This window comes from Spermophilus citellus (genome assembly GCF_964194105.1).
Source record: "Spermophilus citellus genome assembly, contig: SCAFFOLD_114, whole genome shotgun sequence".
NCBI lineage: Eukaryota > Metazoa > Chordata > Mammalia > Rodentia > Sciuridae > Spermophilus > Spermophilus citellus.
This window is the reverse complement of record NW_027672907.1, coordinates 414369-431038: the sequence shown is the minus strand read 5'-3', so window position 1 is coordinate 431038 and position 16670 is coordinate 414369. Positions and strand designations below refer to the sequence as shown.

Sequence of the window (16670 nt, the reverse complement as noted above, 5' to 3'; positions counted from 1 at the left end):
CATTACCTTTTCATTGTATTAATGGTGTCTTGTGATTAACCAAAGTTTTTAATTCTAAATGTAATTCATCAGTTTTTAACTAAGATTATTATTCTTAAACCTTATTTAAAAAATGTTCACCTACTTCAAGGTCACAGAGATGTTCTTCCAAGTTCTTCCTAGCATGTGATATTTTTGCTCTATGTCAAACCTTTTTAAGACAATGTAGTACCCTTCTATCCATTCGTAACATTAAATGCACATTTTAAATGTATTTTTCACAATATATTAATTTTTTTCCTTTCTGACTAGACAGTGAGCCAATCAGGAGTAGGGCCACTATTTAGTCATCATTACATCTGTGGAATATGTGAAAATCTCTGTAATTTGGAGCTAGAGGTAGATCTAAGAAGTCTGGTTTTATTGAGCTGTTTAAATGTTTAAAGATACATTTCCAAAAGCATTATATGTTGTACCTAGAGTCGATAAATTTTATTCAAATAGGATTTCATGTCACATTTTATATTCCTGTTCATCTGCAGAATCTTCTTAATTGAGAGGGCGTAGTGAATGATTTAAATGTCAACTAATTCAAATATAGAATTAAAAATATAAACATGGTAAGAAATATGGCACTTAAGCAGAATATGACTTCAGAGGAAAATCAAATTCAAAGGCGTAAAAAATGACTTTTATGAAAGTCATAAAACCATTACTCTATCTGGGCATGGTGGTGCACCTATAATCCCAGTGGCTTGGGAAACAGACAGGAGGATCATGGGTTCAAAGCCAGCCTCAGCAACTCAGGGAGACCCTAAGCAACTCAGCAAGACCATGTCTCTAAAATATAAGAAAACATTGGAGATGTGGCTCAGTTTAAGTGCCTCTGGGTTCAATCCCCAGTACCAAAAGTTAAAAAATTATTCTATTTCATAAAAGAAACTTAAAATTTACTTCTTTCCATATTATGGAACAGGTAGACCAAGATAGAAAATTTAAAACAGCAAATGCAAAAGTTTGTTTCAGAAAATAAATGAAATTCACATAAATAGATTTTCTGTGAGTATTTCCCCGAAGAAGGATTACAAAAGAGAAAGTAAAATAAAAGATTCATGCATCGGACCCACAGGACAAGCATTTGTTTTAGGGGTGGTTGACCAAGATCATAGTGTAACCAGAGTCTTTAATGAGGAAAATATTTCTCCTTCAACTTCATATAATGTGGAGAGAAAAAAGATGTTAGGCAAAATTTACTCCTGAAATTAAACTACTGACACTTTTTATAATCATAGTGGCACACTGCTAATTAATTTAGAGTGTGTAATACCAAAACTAGATTAAACCCCAAACCCAAATTATCCATACCCAGCATATAATTTAACATGAAAACTCATTAATGACAAGTGTGCTACATAGATCAAAGGTTAACTTCCTAAGCACTAATAAAATTTTTCAAATCCTACAATGAAAGACACCACTACCAAATGGGCTCACAAGTACAAAGATCTTTCCACATGTCACACATGGTTCTTATTGGTCAACTACTATAATGAATCTTTAGTTACGAGTTGCTTTCTCCATAGTTTGGTAATACAAGGGTTAATTTCAGAGAGATCCATTGGCCTCCTACACACTGAGCTGGGGGGACATGTAGACTATGCAAGGATTACAAAGCCAGGTGTGACTCAACCACTGCCCCTTTTCTTCTAACATCCATAATCCAAAACAATTCTCTGCATCTATAATTTATTTATAGAAAATTTCTTCCAGATATCAAAATATTAAGAAAATAATCCTTATTACCGAAAATCTAAAAGTACCTGTCAGAGAAAGCAACAGAAAAATGCCCCATAGAGTAAATAAATGTAAAGTCTGACTCCGGTTCAACTTATCTGCCTCATGAGCAGGCACAGCTACAATTTAGCTTTTTTGCCTTTGAAAGCCATAAGCACCTTCATATTTCTGAGGAAGGTAAGTCCTTTCCCCAGAAAAATGAATGCATATGAAAGTGCTTTTATATATAAAACACAAAGTCCCCAACAGACATACTCAAAGACATACTATTACAAGGGATTTAAGGGCCAGAACTTGGATGTCCTAGCTTTTTCTTTTTTCTCTGAGGAAGGAGGAGGGGGTAGTGTTTACCTGGGATTGAACTCAGGGGCACTCAACCACTGAGCCACATCTCCATCTCTATTTTGTATTTTATTTAGAGACAGGGTCTCACTGAGTTGTTAAGTGCCTCAATTTTTGCTGAGGCTGGCTTTGAACTCGAAATCCCCCTGCTTCCATCTCTCCAGCTGCTGGGATTATAGGCATGCCCCACTGCACCTGGCTTCGTAGTACTCTTGGGCATACTCAGAAAATTAGAGGTGTATGACATATAATTTTCTTTTTCCATGCTCAATCTTTTATTTAAAATCACTTTTTAAAAAAATTTATTTTCAGTTTTAGATGGACAACATGCTTTTACTTTTATGTGGTGCTAAGGATCAACCCCAGTGCTGCACACGTGCTAGGCAAGTATTCTGGCACTGAGCTACAGCCCCAACCCTTTAAAATCTCTTGATACATGTCTTTGAATTCTGCATGTACCAACAAAGTTTACTGAACATACTTTTCTCATGTCTGTGTTGAAGACCTGTGCAATGTATCATGGTTATGATAAAGATAAGGTCCCTGCATCCAAGGAACTTAATAATACCTTAGGGAAGAAATTAACTGAGAACTTACCAAGTTGAACCCTATTCAAATATTCTTCCCTGTGTAATAAAGCAATTTTTCTGCACCCATCACATCCACATCGTACCTTCCTCATCACTCATTCTTCAAATATTTGTGACATCAATTTGTAATAGGCACTATTCTAAGCTGCTGGAAATACAGTACTGAATAAAGCACCATTGTTGTCACAGATAACTCACATTCCAGGAAGAGAAAAGCAAAAAAATCAATATAAAGTATGTCAGAAAAGCACACCCCATAAGGAGAAAAATGAAATGGAGTAGCGGTGTGAAGGCACACTACAGTACATAGGGAGAAGAAGATCTTAGTGAGGTGACATGTGAACAGAGACCCGAGAGTAGCAAGACAAAGACACCTAAACAAGTGGGAGGAAAACCATTCCAGGTAGAATGTAGCAAGCACAAGGACCCAGAGGCCAAAGTTTTCTGGCAATGTTTAAAGAATGGCATAAGGCCCATATGGCCAGCCAGCTCAGCAACGGGAATGTGTGTGCTAGGAGATGGGGAGGGGCGATATGAAGTTGAATAGGGTGTGGAGAAGAAAGATTACGGTGTCATTGCTGGTAATTGTAAAAACTTAGTTCTAAGGGGTTGGGGTGTGACTCAGTAGTAGAAGTGCTAGTCTAGCACGTGCAAGTCCCCATCGCTGCAAAACAAACATACATAAATTTGTAAAGTTTAGTTTTTACTCCAAGTAAAAGGTTTTAGGGGAAAGGTATGTCATGCTCTGTGATACTTTAGAAGAATCACTTTTGATCCCTTGTTGAATAGAGAATATTGTACAGTGGGAAGAAAAGCATAAGAAAGAAGAAAAATAGGCCACTACTTTAAAACTTGAGGTGAGACATGATCATTTAAACCAGGGTGGTAGTAGTAGGGTACACAGTAAAATATAATCCAACTCCCAGTCTACTGTGAATGTGGAGCCAACAGGGTTTCCTAGAGACAAGATACATTGTGCAGGGGAAAGAGAAGAATCAAGGATGCCAGGAAGATTTACGCTGTGAACAACTGTAAAGATAGACTTGTTCTTTCTGGACATGGGTAAAACTGAAGAAAGAACACCAGTATTCCAGGGAATAGGGGCTAAAGGGCAGAGGTGGGTACAGAAGGGGAGATGATAACAATTTTGACATACTGCAATTGGGATGTCTTTAAGAAAGGAGAAGAGATGTCAGGCTGGTGGTGGTACATTTAAGCCTGGAACTCAGGCTAGTGTTAAAGAGTAGGTAGTCATCAAAATTGATATCTGAAGTCTTGATAGCGGGTGACATCCTCTAGGGGAGGAGCACAGACAGGGGACAGATTGTGAGAAGATAGACCAGAGCATCTGACATTAAGCTGGAAGATGAAGAAGAACCAGCAAAGACAATGGGAATAAGAGCCAGGGACGCCCAAGAAAAACAAGCCAAGTGGGTTAACCATTCCCTGAAAGAAGTATGTCAAATGTTACTTATGGGTCAAATAAAACAAATATCAAGTTTTGACCCACGAACATAAGAGGTCACTGGCGACTCACACAGGTTTCTTTGGTGAAATGGTGAGGAAAGAAGGACTCGGAGTAGGTGAACGAGACAGAAGATGCAGCCACTGAAAGCATACACCAAAACAATACAGGAGAAGTCTCTCAGAGTGGCACATACTGACCAGCTGAAGTGAGCAATATCAAGATGCTTCCTTAAAGGTAAACAGAAATGGGTACCACCCACAGATTTCACTGTAAGCAAGAAAGGGAACTTGAATATATTGTTTTTGGAAAGTGTCACCTACAAATGGATTTAAACAGCAAATACACAATAAACCTGTATTCCATCTTGCTAAAACAATTATTTTAAAACAGAAAATGAAACAAATATTAGAAAAATGGCATGGGCCCTATGAAGGAAAGGAAAGAAAAAAAGGAAGAAAGTTTTGGAATTCCAACTACAGTGCTAAAAGAGGAAGCAGCCAATTTTAACTTTTGTGAGGAAATCCATAATGTAGAATTGCCAAACCAATCAAAACCATATTGCTCACCTGAATTCCTGGGGATAAAAGTCTCAATTAACTAAGCACATCATCCCGGAAGTAAAACAAGGAACAGTGTGCTCTCCTGTGGGCAGATCTACATGCTGACTGAGATGCATAAATGAATATTCTGAAATGTGTCCTACTGCATTACCAACTGGATAACTGAGGACAAATGATTTTTGTAACCAAAGTCTCCCACAGAGAATGTACACCAGACGGTGTTGTTTAAGAAAAAAAAATAGCAAAATAACAATTACTGAGGACTTACGGTATTTCCAGTGATGTACTGGCTCATAACAGTGGAAAGACAAAGGGAGCACTTACACAAATGTACAAAGGAAAAGCTAACAAAAATCACAGGCAATTACATATACCAGGAGTTCATTTCTACCATTTTATGAGGGCAACACTACTAGAATTAGTGTGCAAAATGTGTGCATAAGATGTCCAGAATAGTTCAGTCTAAAAAGGCGAAAAACAGACAGTCTCAATGTCCCAAAACAAAGCAATAGTCAATTAATCACGGTATGTGCATCCAATGAACCCCATGCAGCCATTACATAAATGGTCTACATGTGACAAGAGCAGATTCCAGAACACAAAGCAGTATACAAAAATGCAAGCTGCAGAAAAATAATATATATGGTCCTTATAGTCTTGAAAAAAAAATATCATCTAGGAGCCAGGAGAAGCGTTAAGTAAAATCTGTCTATACTCAAGAAAAATACAGGATACATCTAAACTTAAGAATGTTTATCTCTAATGGGATTCATGGGATAGTAGATCAGAGAACTGTAACTTGCATATCAATATACTGTTATTTTATATTTTAAAAAAGCAGAAACCACAAAGTTACCACATGTATCTCTGTATTACTTATCAAAAGTTAACAATGTTAATACTTTATCATAGATGGTTCATATCTAGTTGTTTTAAGACAAGAAACATTCTGGATTTTATGCCCATTGAGAAAGAATGAGTTATAAGACTTAAGAGAAAACAAATATATTTCTTTCAGGTCGATTTCTTTATGTGCACAAGGTAATGTTATAAATTCATCTTTTTTAAAATTTTAATTTGTTATATGTGACTACAGAATGCATTACAATTCATATTACACATATAGAGCAGAATTTTTCATCTCTGGTTGTACACATGCAGAGTCACATCCTTCGTGTCTTCATACATATACTTAGGGAGATGATGGCCATCACATTCCACCATCTTTCCTACCCGTATATCCTCCTCCCCTTTTCCCCTTTGTCCTATCTAGAGTTCATTTAATCCTCCCATCCCCCCGAACCCTTGCAGCATATTATGAATCAGTATCCTTAAATCAGAGAAATCATTTGGCATTTGTTTTTTGGGGATTAGCTAATTTCACTTAGCAATATATTCTCCAGCTAAATCCATTTACCTGCAAATGCCATAATTTTATTCTCTTAATCCTGAATAATATTCCATTGTGTATATATACCACATTTTCTTTATCCATTCATCTACTGAAGGGCTTCTAGGTTGGTTCCACAGTTTACCTGTTGTAAATTGTGCTACTATAAACACTGATGTAGCTGTGTCCCTGTAGCATGCTGTTTTTAAGTCCTTTGGGTATAGATTAAGGAGTGGGTTAGCTGGGTCAAATGGTGGTTCCATTCCCAGTGCAGATGGTGCTGGGAAAACTGGAAATCCATATGCAACAAATGAAATTCAACTCCTCTCTCTCAATATGCACAAAACTCAACTCAAAGTGGATCAAGGACCTAGGAATTAAACCAGCAACACTGTGTTTATCAGAAGAAAAAGTAGGCCCAAATCTCCATCATGTGGGATTAGGCCCCAACTTTCTTAATAAGACTCCTATAGTGGAAAAATTAATATCAAGAATCAAATCAATGGGATGGATTCAAACTAAAAAGCTGCTTCTCAGCAAAAAAAAAAAAAAAAGCAGCAATCAGTGAGGTGACTCGAGAGCCTACTAATTGGGAACAAATTTTTCCACATGCATGTCAGACAGAACACTAATCTCTAGAATTTATAAGAGCTCAAAAATCTTAACACCAAAAAAACCCAAATAACCCAATCAATAAATGGGCCAAAGAACTGAACAGACACTTCTCAAAAGATACAATCAACAAATATATGAAAAATGTTCATCATAGCTAGCAATTAGAGAAATGCAAATCAAAACTACTCTAACATTTCATCTCACTCCAGTCAGAATGGCAGCTATTAAGAATACAGACAACAATAACTGTTGGCGAGAATGTGTGGAAAAAGGCATACTCAAACTGCTGGTGGGACTGCAAATTGGTGCAGCCAATATGGAAAGCAGTATGGAGAATCCTTAAATTCTTTTTGTATATGGTTATTTACTCCAGTCTATACTTATTTCATACAAAAAGAAATTACTATTTCTTATTTATCAATATATGTAAAAATGAAAAAGCTTTCAGAGAAAAGCATAGGAGTAAAACTTCATAATACTGGGTTAGGCACAGATTTCTCAGATACAACATCAAGAACACAAGCAATTAAAGAAAGTATTAACTAATAGGATTTTAGCAACAAAAAAATTTCACACTTCAAAAGTCACCCTTTAGCCAGGTGTGGTACATGTAATCCCAGATCAAAGCTAGACTCAGCAAATTAACAAGGCCCTAGGTAACTTAGCAGAGACTATATCTCCAAACAACAAAAAAGGTAGACACTACTGGTACCAAAAACAAAAAAATACGCCATTAAAAAAAATTCAAGTCTCATATTGAGAGAAAAGTGTTTTCAAATTTCAAGTCAGATAAAAGACTTGTATCCAGAATGTTTAAATAAAGAAAAAAAAACAACAATAATCTCTTTTAGTGCAATGATAAGACAAATAGCTTAGTTAAAAATGGGCAAAATATTGTAAGTCATTTCACCAAAGAAGATACTGGAATGGCCAATGAGCACATAAAAAGGTCTTCACTGTTGTTCATTACTTGAGATATGAACACCAAAACCATAATGACAGTACACATGTAAGAGTAGATTAGAAAACACTCCTGTGGGGTCAGGGTTGTGGCTCACAGGTAGAGTGCCTGCCTAGCATGCGTGAAGCACTGGGTTCAATCCCCAACACCACATAAAAACAAAATAAAGGTATTGTGTCCATCTACAAATGAAAAAAATATGTATAAAAAAACAATCAAAACCTTAGAATGGAACCACCATTTGACTCAGTTATTCCACTTCTCAGTTTATACCCAAAGGACTTAAAAGAAAGCATATTACAGTGATGCAGCCACATCAATGTTAATAGCAGCTCAACTCACAATAGATAAACTATGGAACCAACGTAAGAGCCCTTCTACAGATGAATGGATTAAAAAAAGTATGGTATATATATATATATACACAATGGAATATTACTCAGCCTTAAAGAATGAAATTATGGCATTTGCAGGTAAATGGATGGAACTGAAAAATATCATGCTAATTGAAATAAACTAATCCCCCAAAAAGCAAAGGCCAAATGTTTTCTCTGATATGTGGATACTAACTCACAACGGGGGTGGGGTTAGAGAATAGAGTTACTTTAGGTAGAAGGAAGTGAAGGGAGGGGATGGGGTTATGGCGGTAGGAAAGATAGCGGAATGGATCAGACATTATTACCCTATGTACATATATAACTGTATGACCAGTGGGATTCTACATCCTGTATAACAAGAATGAAGAATTTTACTCCATTATATATGATGTATCAAAGTGATTCTACTGTCGTGTATAACAAATTAAAAAACAAAAAATCAATCAAGATGCCAGTGAACAGCAAGTATTAGGGAAGGTGCAGAGAAAACAGAAGCTCAACTTATTTCTGGTGAGAATGTAAAAATGTGCAGCCACACTGGAAAACATTGGCAGTTTCTTCCAATGTTAAACACAAGTAGAGCATACAATTCTACACTTAGGCACATGAGAAATGACATTTACATACAAAAATCTGAACATCAATGTTCATAGCAACATATTCATAATAGCTAAGAAGCAGAAACAATCCAACTGTCTATCAACTGGTAAATGGATAAAGAAAATGCCGGCCATGATCTGAAACACAACTGCTATTTTGCTTACTTTTATTTCAATATTTCTAAACAATTTTTTTATAGATTCAAAACAGCTATAGGCTTAGGCCATGTTCAAATTTAAACATTAGTCCAATCATATAACTCTGTAGCCACTTAAAATGCTCATAAGTTTACCCACATGAAAATGATTTTTTTTTAATGAAAACCCTATATAAAAACCATTTCTAAATCTAATTAAATTTATCTTGGGAAAACACCATTGGCTAAATGCTATAACTAATACTAAACAAAATGTTAATATACTTAAGTGGTGGAACACTGTTCCATTTAAATGGCATAATAAACAACATTAATAAAAAACTGGAAACCTATGGTTTTGTAGTTATTCACAAGGTCTGCATTTTGTTCTATTCATAAACAACTATGTTCACAGGGACAAAAACATTATCTTCAAATTTGTGGGATCCACTTGTACTAATGCAAATGCTACTGCATAACAGTTACATCTTTATTTTGCTTGGATATATAAATAAAAATCATTTTCACAACTCAAGTAATGAAAGTCTTAATTATTATGCAGATTATACATAAAGTCAGCACTCATTTATGAGTTACAATTTAATGTGTTTACTGTATGTACTGTGAATGTGTAGCACACGCATCTTACAGCTAAACACTGTATTTTAACCTAATAATAGTAGCTATAACATTCTGAAATGTGCTTCATGAGTCAAAACCATAATGTGTTCACTGAGGGTTCAGGTGAGCACTTCACGAGATCTGGATCCATTACAACTTGCCAAAGAGCACAAAGGAAGACAAGGAAGCTTTTAAAAAGGAAAAAATAAAGAGCAAAAAATCATTTTGGAAGAATTCCTTTTTCTCACTAAGTGGAACATGCAAAGGACGGCTGGTGGTTGCTTTCATTTACGGATGAGGTTTTAATAGAGCAGTATGTGCCCACTTGTGGTGACACAGCATGGCCTACTCCAAAGAAGCCACCAAGGAGCCAGGCTTTGTAGAGGCAGGAAACAGGAAAGCCAAGTCACAAAAGGCTTTCCACAGATTATAAGAAGAATGAGAATGCAGAAAAAGCTCAAGGAGCTAAACTCAGCAATTCTATACTGAGCAATGACATATCCCTTACAGTGGCCAAAACAACAGAACCTCAAGAGCCACCAAGGACATACAAAAGAGTTAACTCAGAAAGTCTTTGTGTTTTTATGTTAAACTCTACTTCCTAATTAATTTTCCACAGACTTATCATTACAAGGTTACTTTTCAAGTGAGCTTTATCAAACATTTAACAGGCATTCACTAGGTAATAAACACTCTGGGAGGAGTACAAAGATAAATGACACACTTTCAGTGACCATACAAGTTTGCACCATACCTGTGAGCGTATGAACAAACTGATGGGACAATATTTATGGAATATAGAGGAAGGAACAATTAGAGGACTCAAAGACAACATTAGAAAGAAATCACTTAAGCTGAAGGGATAAGATTCAGAATACAAAATGAGAACAGTAGTACAAGCAGACGGAAAACTCATACCACCAGAGGTATGAAAGAACCCACTCAGAATGGTGATGACTTTGCCATGACTGGGACATAGGAGTGTCTGAAACACAGGACAAGAGATGATGTCAGAGAGCCATTCAGAGTGCCAGACATGACTTGACAAGTGAGAAGTGGCAGAGGTTCAAAAGATGCAAGATCTTGGATTAAGATTTCATGCTGTGTGCAGTGGTACTTGCCTGTAATCCCAGCAGCTCGGGAGGCTGAGGCAGGAGGATCATGAGTTTAAGGTCTGGCTCAGCAACTCAGTGAGCCCCTAAGAAACTCAGTGAGACTATCTCTAAATAAAAATTTAAAAGGGGGCTGGGGTTGCAGCTCAGTGCTAGAGTGCTTGTCTCGCATGTGTGAGGCAATGGGTTTGAACTACATAAAAATAATAAAATAAAGGTATTGTGGCCATCTACAACTAAAAATATTAAAGGGGGGGGGAAGCTGGGGATGTGGCTCAGTAGTTAATCATCCCTGGGCTAGTTTAATCCTTGGTACCAAAAACAAAACAATTTCAAAAAACACAGGTCTTCAATTGGACCCTAAAAGAGAGTCCTCTTAATTCACACCTAATTCACAGAACACAGTGAGCACTAGCTTTCATAAAAACCCCTCTGAATCCCATGGAGAAACCACCACAGAATTGAATGTGTTCTTATACCCAGAAAGGTAACATTAATTCCTAATCAGTGCAACCACAAGTCTAAATACACCCAAGGATGAAACGTATCCACACCACTGCAGACACCTGGAAAATGCTACAGCTTCAATTTGAGGGGAGAACCACCAAAACCCCACTGTCTGCAGTGAAGGTGACCAAACCAATCCTCTACTGAAGGTGAGCTCCTCCAGAGTTGTGATGACCAACACAGCAGCCAACAACCTCATGTGGCTGCTTAAATATAAACTGGGTTGGGGCATAGCTCAGTGGCAGAGTACCTGCCTTGCATACACGAAACTGTGTTTGACCCCCAGCACCAAAGGGGGGGGGTCAAATTTATATTAAATAAAATTTAGAATTTGATTCCTTAAAGATATTAGTCATATTTAAAGTGCTCATCAGCTACATGTGACTAGTAGCTGGCACACTGGGCATGCAGGAAGAGAACATTCCAATAGAAGAAACTTCTATTGGTCAGTGCTGTCCTAGAGTCACCACTGCAGAAAGAGGACCACAATCTCCATGTGGGCAAAAAGTCACATCACAAACTTCTCCGAGATCCTCAGATCACTTACACTGAACTGGGAACACATACATATATTTTCAATATATGCTCACTAAATGTAATTTTTAATATAATACAGGTGTGAAAATTATATATGTTCTACTGTAGGAAAAAGCTAAATCTCTCCATTCTAACTGCATAGATTGCACAACTGAAGCTCTGTACCATAGTACTAAAAGTACCACATAGTACACATATTGTTAATGGATTTGTCAAGATGAATACAGCCAATTAAACAAAAAGTTAGGTGCACCGAACTCATCACAATGCATACCTTCCAACACAGCTCCTGGAGAAACGGATGACATACTATGGAAATGAAGACTACCATTGATGGAATCTTATTAGAAAAAAATCTACAACAAGGATCATCACCTCTTAATTTATCCAGCTGCAAAGTCAGAAACTAAAATACCTTTAATCTAAAAAATACCAGTTACATGTTGCTAGAAATAGTCATGAAAATTGAAATCCCATGGAGCAGATGCTGATCAACAGAAAACAAGTGTCAGGGGATATACTTGCCTTCCTTTTTCTCCCAGGATAGACTACCAGGAGATTTATAAATATTTAATTAGTTCATATAAATGTTATTCACAAGAATCTCAATAAAAGGGAAAGTGAGGGGAAGGGAGGGGAGAGGGAGATAGGAAAGATAGTGGAATGAGATGGACATCAGTACCCCCAATTCCATATATTAAGACACAAATGGTATGATCTATTTTTTGTACAACCACAGACATGAAAATTGTGCTCTATATATGTACTATGAATTGAAATGCATTCTGCTGTCATATATAACGGAACAAATAAATTTCAAAAAACAGAATAGAAACTGATATACATACACAATGGAATATTACTCAGCATTAAAGGAGATAAAATTATGGCATTTGCAGGTTAAAAAAATGAATACAAGAAAAAATGGGTAAGTGTGCTTTAAAGTGCGTATGGGTATATTAATATCAGATATAAGACCAGAAGATAAATGTGTTATGTAGGACAATTTTACATTGATGTAACTCTTTTGAGAGCTGGGGTTGTGGCTCAAGTGGTAGAGTGCTTGGCTAGTATTAAGTGAGGCACTGGGTTTGAGCCTCAGCACCACATAAAAATAAAGATACTGTGTCCACCTAAAACTAAAAATTAAATATTTTAAAAAATAAAAAACCCTTTTGATCTTTAAAAATAAGAATCTCAATTAGAAAAAGGGAAAAAAATCAAAAAAGAGAAAGAGTACTGAACAGGCACCTCGAAAAAGATCTCTCCAGAGATAACTCCATCTTATTAGACCAGAAAAATAAGAATTCAAATCAAAACTAGTTATCACTAAATATGTAGGAGAATAGATAAAATTTCTAAGACGAACAATACTAAGGTACTAGGATGGGCATAACTGGCAATCCTATACACTGCTGCTGAAAGTGCTGTTAGCTAAAAAAAACACCTTGAAAAATTAAATTATTTGGGGGTGTGGGTGTGTGTGGGTGGGTGTGTGTGTGTGTATGTGTAAAAAACAATGTGCACTTCCAGCGCTAGGTATATGCCCAAGAGAAATATATGGCCATGGGCACTAGAGGCATTTCTAGTAGCCAAAGTTGAAAACAAGCCAATATAAATCAACATTATAATGCATAAACCATAATATACACATGCAGCAGTTAATGTCTATACATCAAAAAACAGAGTTTTTATATATACACACATACACATACAGTTTGAATGAATTTCGTGTTGGGTTTAACTATCTATAAAGTATAAAAACAGAAAAAATTAAACTATTAGGGTATATATATTGGGTGGGTCTTAAATGTTATTAAAAAAAATAAAAGACTTGCTTATCTGGTTTAGTCTGGATAGCAGTGCCCTCTGGGCTAGAAGGAAGCTGGGAGAGACTATGGTTGTACTGCGGCAGGCCAGTCAGAACGATTTCTTCACTGTGTAGGGGGTCTCATGGGTGTATTCTTTGTGATAATTTGTTGAGCAGGACATTTTTGTTTTGCATAGTTTTCTATATGAATGTTTCTCACACGAGTTGAAAAGTGGTCACCACACAAAACCCCCCATTCCTGAGGTTATACATCTGACCTCACTTGACTCCACTCTTTCCTCCCTTCCAGCCTGGCTTACCTCATGTAGTGCTTTACTTATCAATGGTGAGGCGGTGGTATTTTCTCCTCCTTCAGGATAGATCTGGAAATTCACTCTTTGATAAAGAATCTGAAAAAAGAATGGCTGTGTTATAAAAGAGTCATGTTTTTAAACTTGCCTCTCTTCACTATGAAGAAAGGGCTATTTCATAATGAATTAGTAATAGGCTCACTTGGATAATAGCTTCACAAGGAAGCAAGTTTCAGGAGAGGGAATCAACCGTGCAAAATCTGGCATACAATGCAATAAATGAGATGAAAATGTGAAGTCCAGTCTCCTCACAAGATGCAGCCTATGAATACTAAGAAACCAAGTTGTCCATCCAAAGCTAGCTCCCACCCCAAATTCCAAAGGATTCCTAAGGGACTGGTGCCACCACATGCTTTACTCACATGGCTTCAGATGTACTTCACATGGCCGTTTCCCAAGCATTTTATTTTTAACACTAACTTTCCCCATTATATTTAATAATTTATTTCCTGATATTTCAATTTTTCTCAAGTCCATTGTGTACCCTTTCTTCCTTACTATAATAAAAGTACCAAAACTGTTTTATATCCTATTTCAAATCCTCCTTCCTATACATGATAATCTATTTGTCTTCTACCAATTAAAATTCTCATATTACTGAAAAAATGATTATACATCTGAAACCCACACCCCCAAAATAATGTACTTCAAGCAGGTCAGGACTTATTTTATCTGGAACACTTACTTCTGCCTGTAGAGAACTGCTAGCTACCAAAAGCAGCTCAATGCTGCTAGGAGGGCAATGCGTCAAAGCAAAAGCTACAAGCTCCTGCCGGGTGGCCAAGTCCTGGTAACCTTCCGATTGTCCCAACTGGCTACAAACATCCCAACTCTTAGCATAGCCTGCAAAATTGACAAGAAAAAAAATTTTTTTCAAGAAAAAAACAAAACAAATTCAAACTTTGATGAACAATATAATGGATTCCTGTTCAAGTCTTGTGGTATGAAAGCAAAATGGTAGTTGTTAGTAATCATTATGCAGAAATGCTAAAGAATCTAAGTTGGAAAAGAAAGATCATACTGATATATTATCCAGAAAGTTCCATGTTATTCCAGACTAGTGCTCCTGATGAACTCCAATCTTACGTTAACTCAAAATGAATACAAATAGTCTACTGTGCTTTGATGTTCAATAAAAAGGTAGGTATCTGAATTCAGAAGACAGGGTGAAACTCCACCCAACTACCTGGGAAAGCTCAGGGATGACACTTCAACTACCACTACAAAGGGACAACAGCAACGCCTTCTTCTCTGGTTGTTGAAAGGATTAAATAATATTTTTTTTAAATTTAAAAGCACATCAGAGACTACACAGTACTAGATAAAAGAGGCATTAAGATAGACACCCACACAGATCATTCACTTTACAGCAGACATCCAAAGACAGCACCAGAAAGAGACTCAGCCCCTGACTCCCAGAGGACATCATTTTCATATACAATGCTACATTGCGAATTCTAAAAATATACTTCATTTTTATTTGAAGGAGTTTCAGTTTGAGTGTCTTTTTTCTAAGAACAAAGGTTTCAGTACAGATTAATTTCTGTAAATACAAAATACGTAATGTAAAAATTAAGCCACCCTTAAAGGATAGAATTCTTACCAAACTCTCTAATTTTGGATTCAAACAATAATGTCTGTAGAGGAAATCAGAATCATTTTGAACTTCATGTTGGCAAAACCAGTGGTTATTATAGAAGACTTTTTAAAATGAAATCCATTTTCTTTTTAGTTATTGATGTACCTTTATTTATTTGCTTATGTGGTGCTGAGAATCAAACCCAGAGTCTCACACATGCTAGGCAAGCGCTCTACCACTGAGCCACAACCCCAAGCTATGAAATCCATTTTCTAATATTGAGGTTTTTGAGTTACAGTAGTATTGAGTTTTTCCAAGAGTTTTTAAACATTTTCATAGATGAAATGCAAAGATTCTCTCCTATTCCAATTTTTAGTCAGGCTCCTCTGAGCCCTTTGCTCGTAGACCTCAATGTTAGCCGTTGCTAGGCCTACGTATTTCAGTTATAGAAAGAATCCTCCTAAGTCAGAGACCTACAATCCCTACATCTTCCATATCTAATCAAATTTTTCATTGCTTTCCCTTGACGCCTTCAGAAAGGATCTTATTGAAGTTTTGGTTTAGCAAAAATCCCTCCACTTATGATGTCTCTTCTTAGTAGCCTTCCATCCCCTGACCTCTCAGTTTTCTCACTGGTGGAATGTCCACCTATCTTTGTTGCATCTAAAGATACTTCTGATGTCTCTTCTGTACTGAGACTTTGCGGGCACATGCAGTATCAGTCCTGAATAAGGGCTTCCTTACCATTATAGCAGGTGTCAGAATAGTTATTTCATTAACAGTAGACAAGCAAAAAGTGTACGATCAGTGCCTGCCTAGCACGCCTGATACACTGGGCTCAATCCTGAGCACTGGATGACTCCAACAAGAGTACACAACTCTGCACAGCTCCAGAGTTATCATGAAGTGACACACTGGGTTTTAGCCACACTTTTTTGAAAGTTTCATATCTTTAATAATATTACAATTAAAATCAGTGACTTTTAATCTGAAAAAGACAATTGATAGCAAACTTTCAGACAGTAATGGAGAAGCTCTTGTTAACCTCTATGCTTTCTGTGAGATAGTTATATATATATATATATATATATATATATATATATATATATATATATATATATATATAGTTTATGAGGCTGCAATTAGATGCCAGGGACCTAGAATACCCAAAATGTAATTTATAAACCAGAGTCAGGTGGAGTTAGGGTTTGTGAGTTACAGTAGTATTGAATTTTTCCAAGAGTTTAGTCCAAGACTAAATTTATGACGTAACACCATTATTTGTGAGTCCCCTAGCCACTCACTCTAAAGGACGGATATG

The 16670-nt window shown here is 36.5% G+C and overlaps 1 protein-coding gene across 1 annotated transcript in view; it reads right to left on the bottom strand.

The window, feature by feature from the left end:
• LOC308640368 (NBAS subunit of NRZ tethering complex-like) overlaps positions 1 to 16670 on the bottom strand; it is a gene marked incomplete at its 3' end in the record, with an annotated part of 172589 nt that overhangs the window by 122445 nt on the left and 33474 nt on the right. Inside the window, exons 8-9 of the mRNA XM_081312302.1 lie at positions 14456 to 14613; positions 13720 to 13809 (exon numbers count right to left, since the gene is read on the bottom strand). Coding sequence (XP_081168428.1) covers positions 13720 to 13809; positions 14456 to 14613 — 248 coding nt within the window. The remainder of the gene's footprint in view (positions 1 to 13719; positions 13810 to 14455; positions 14614 to 16670) is intronic.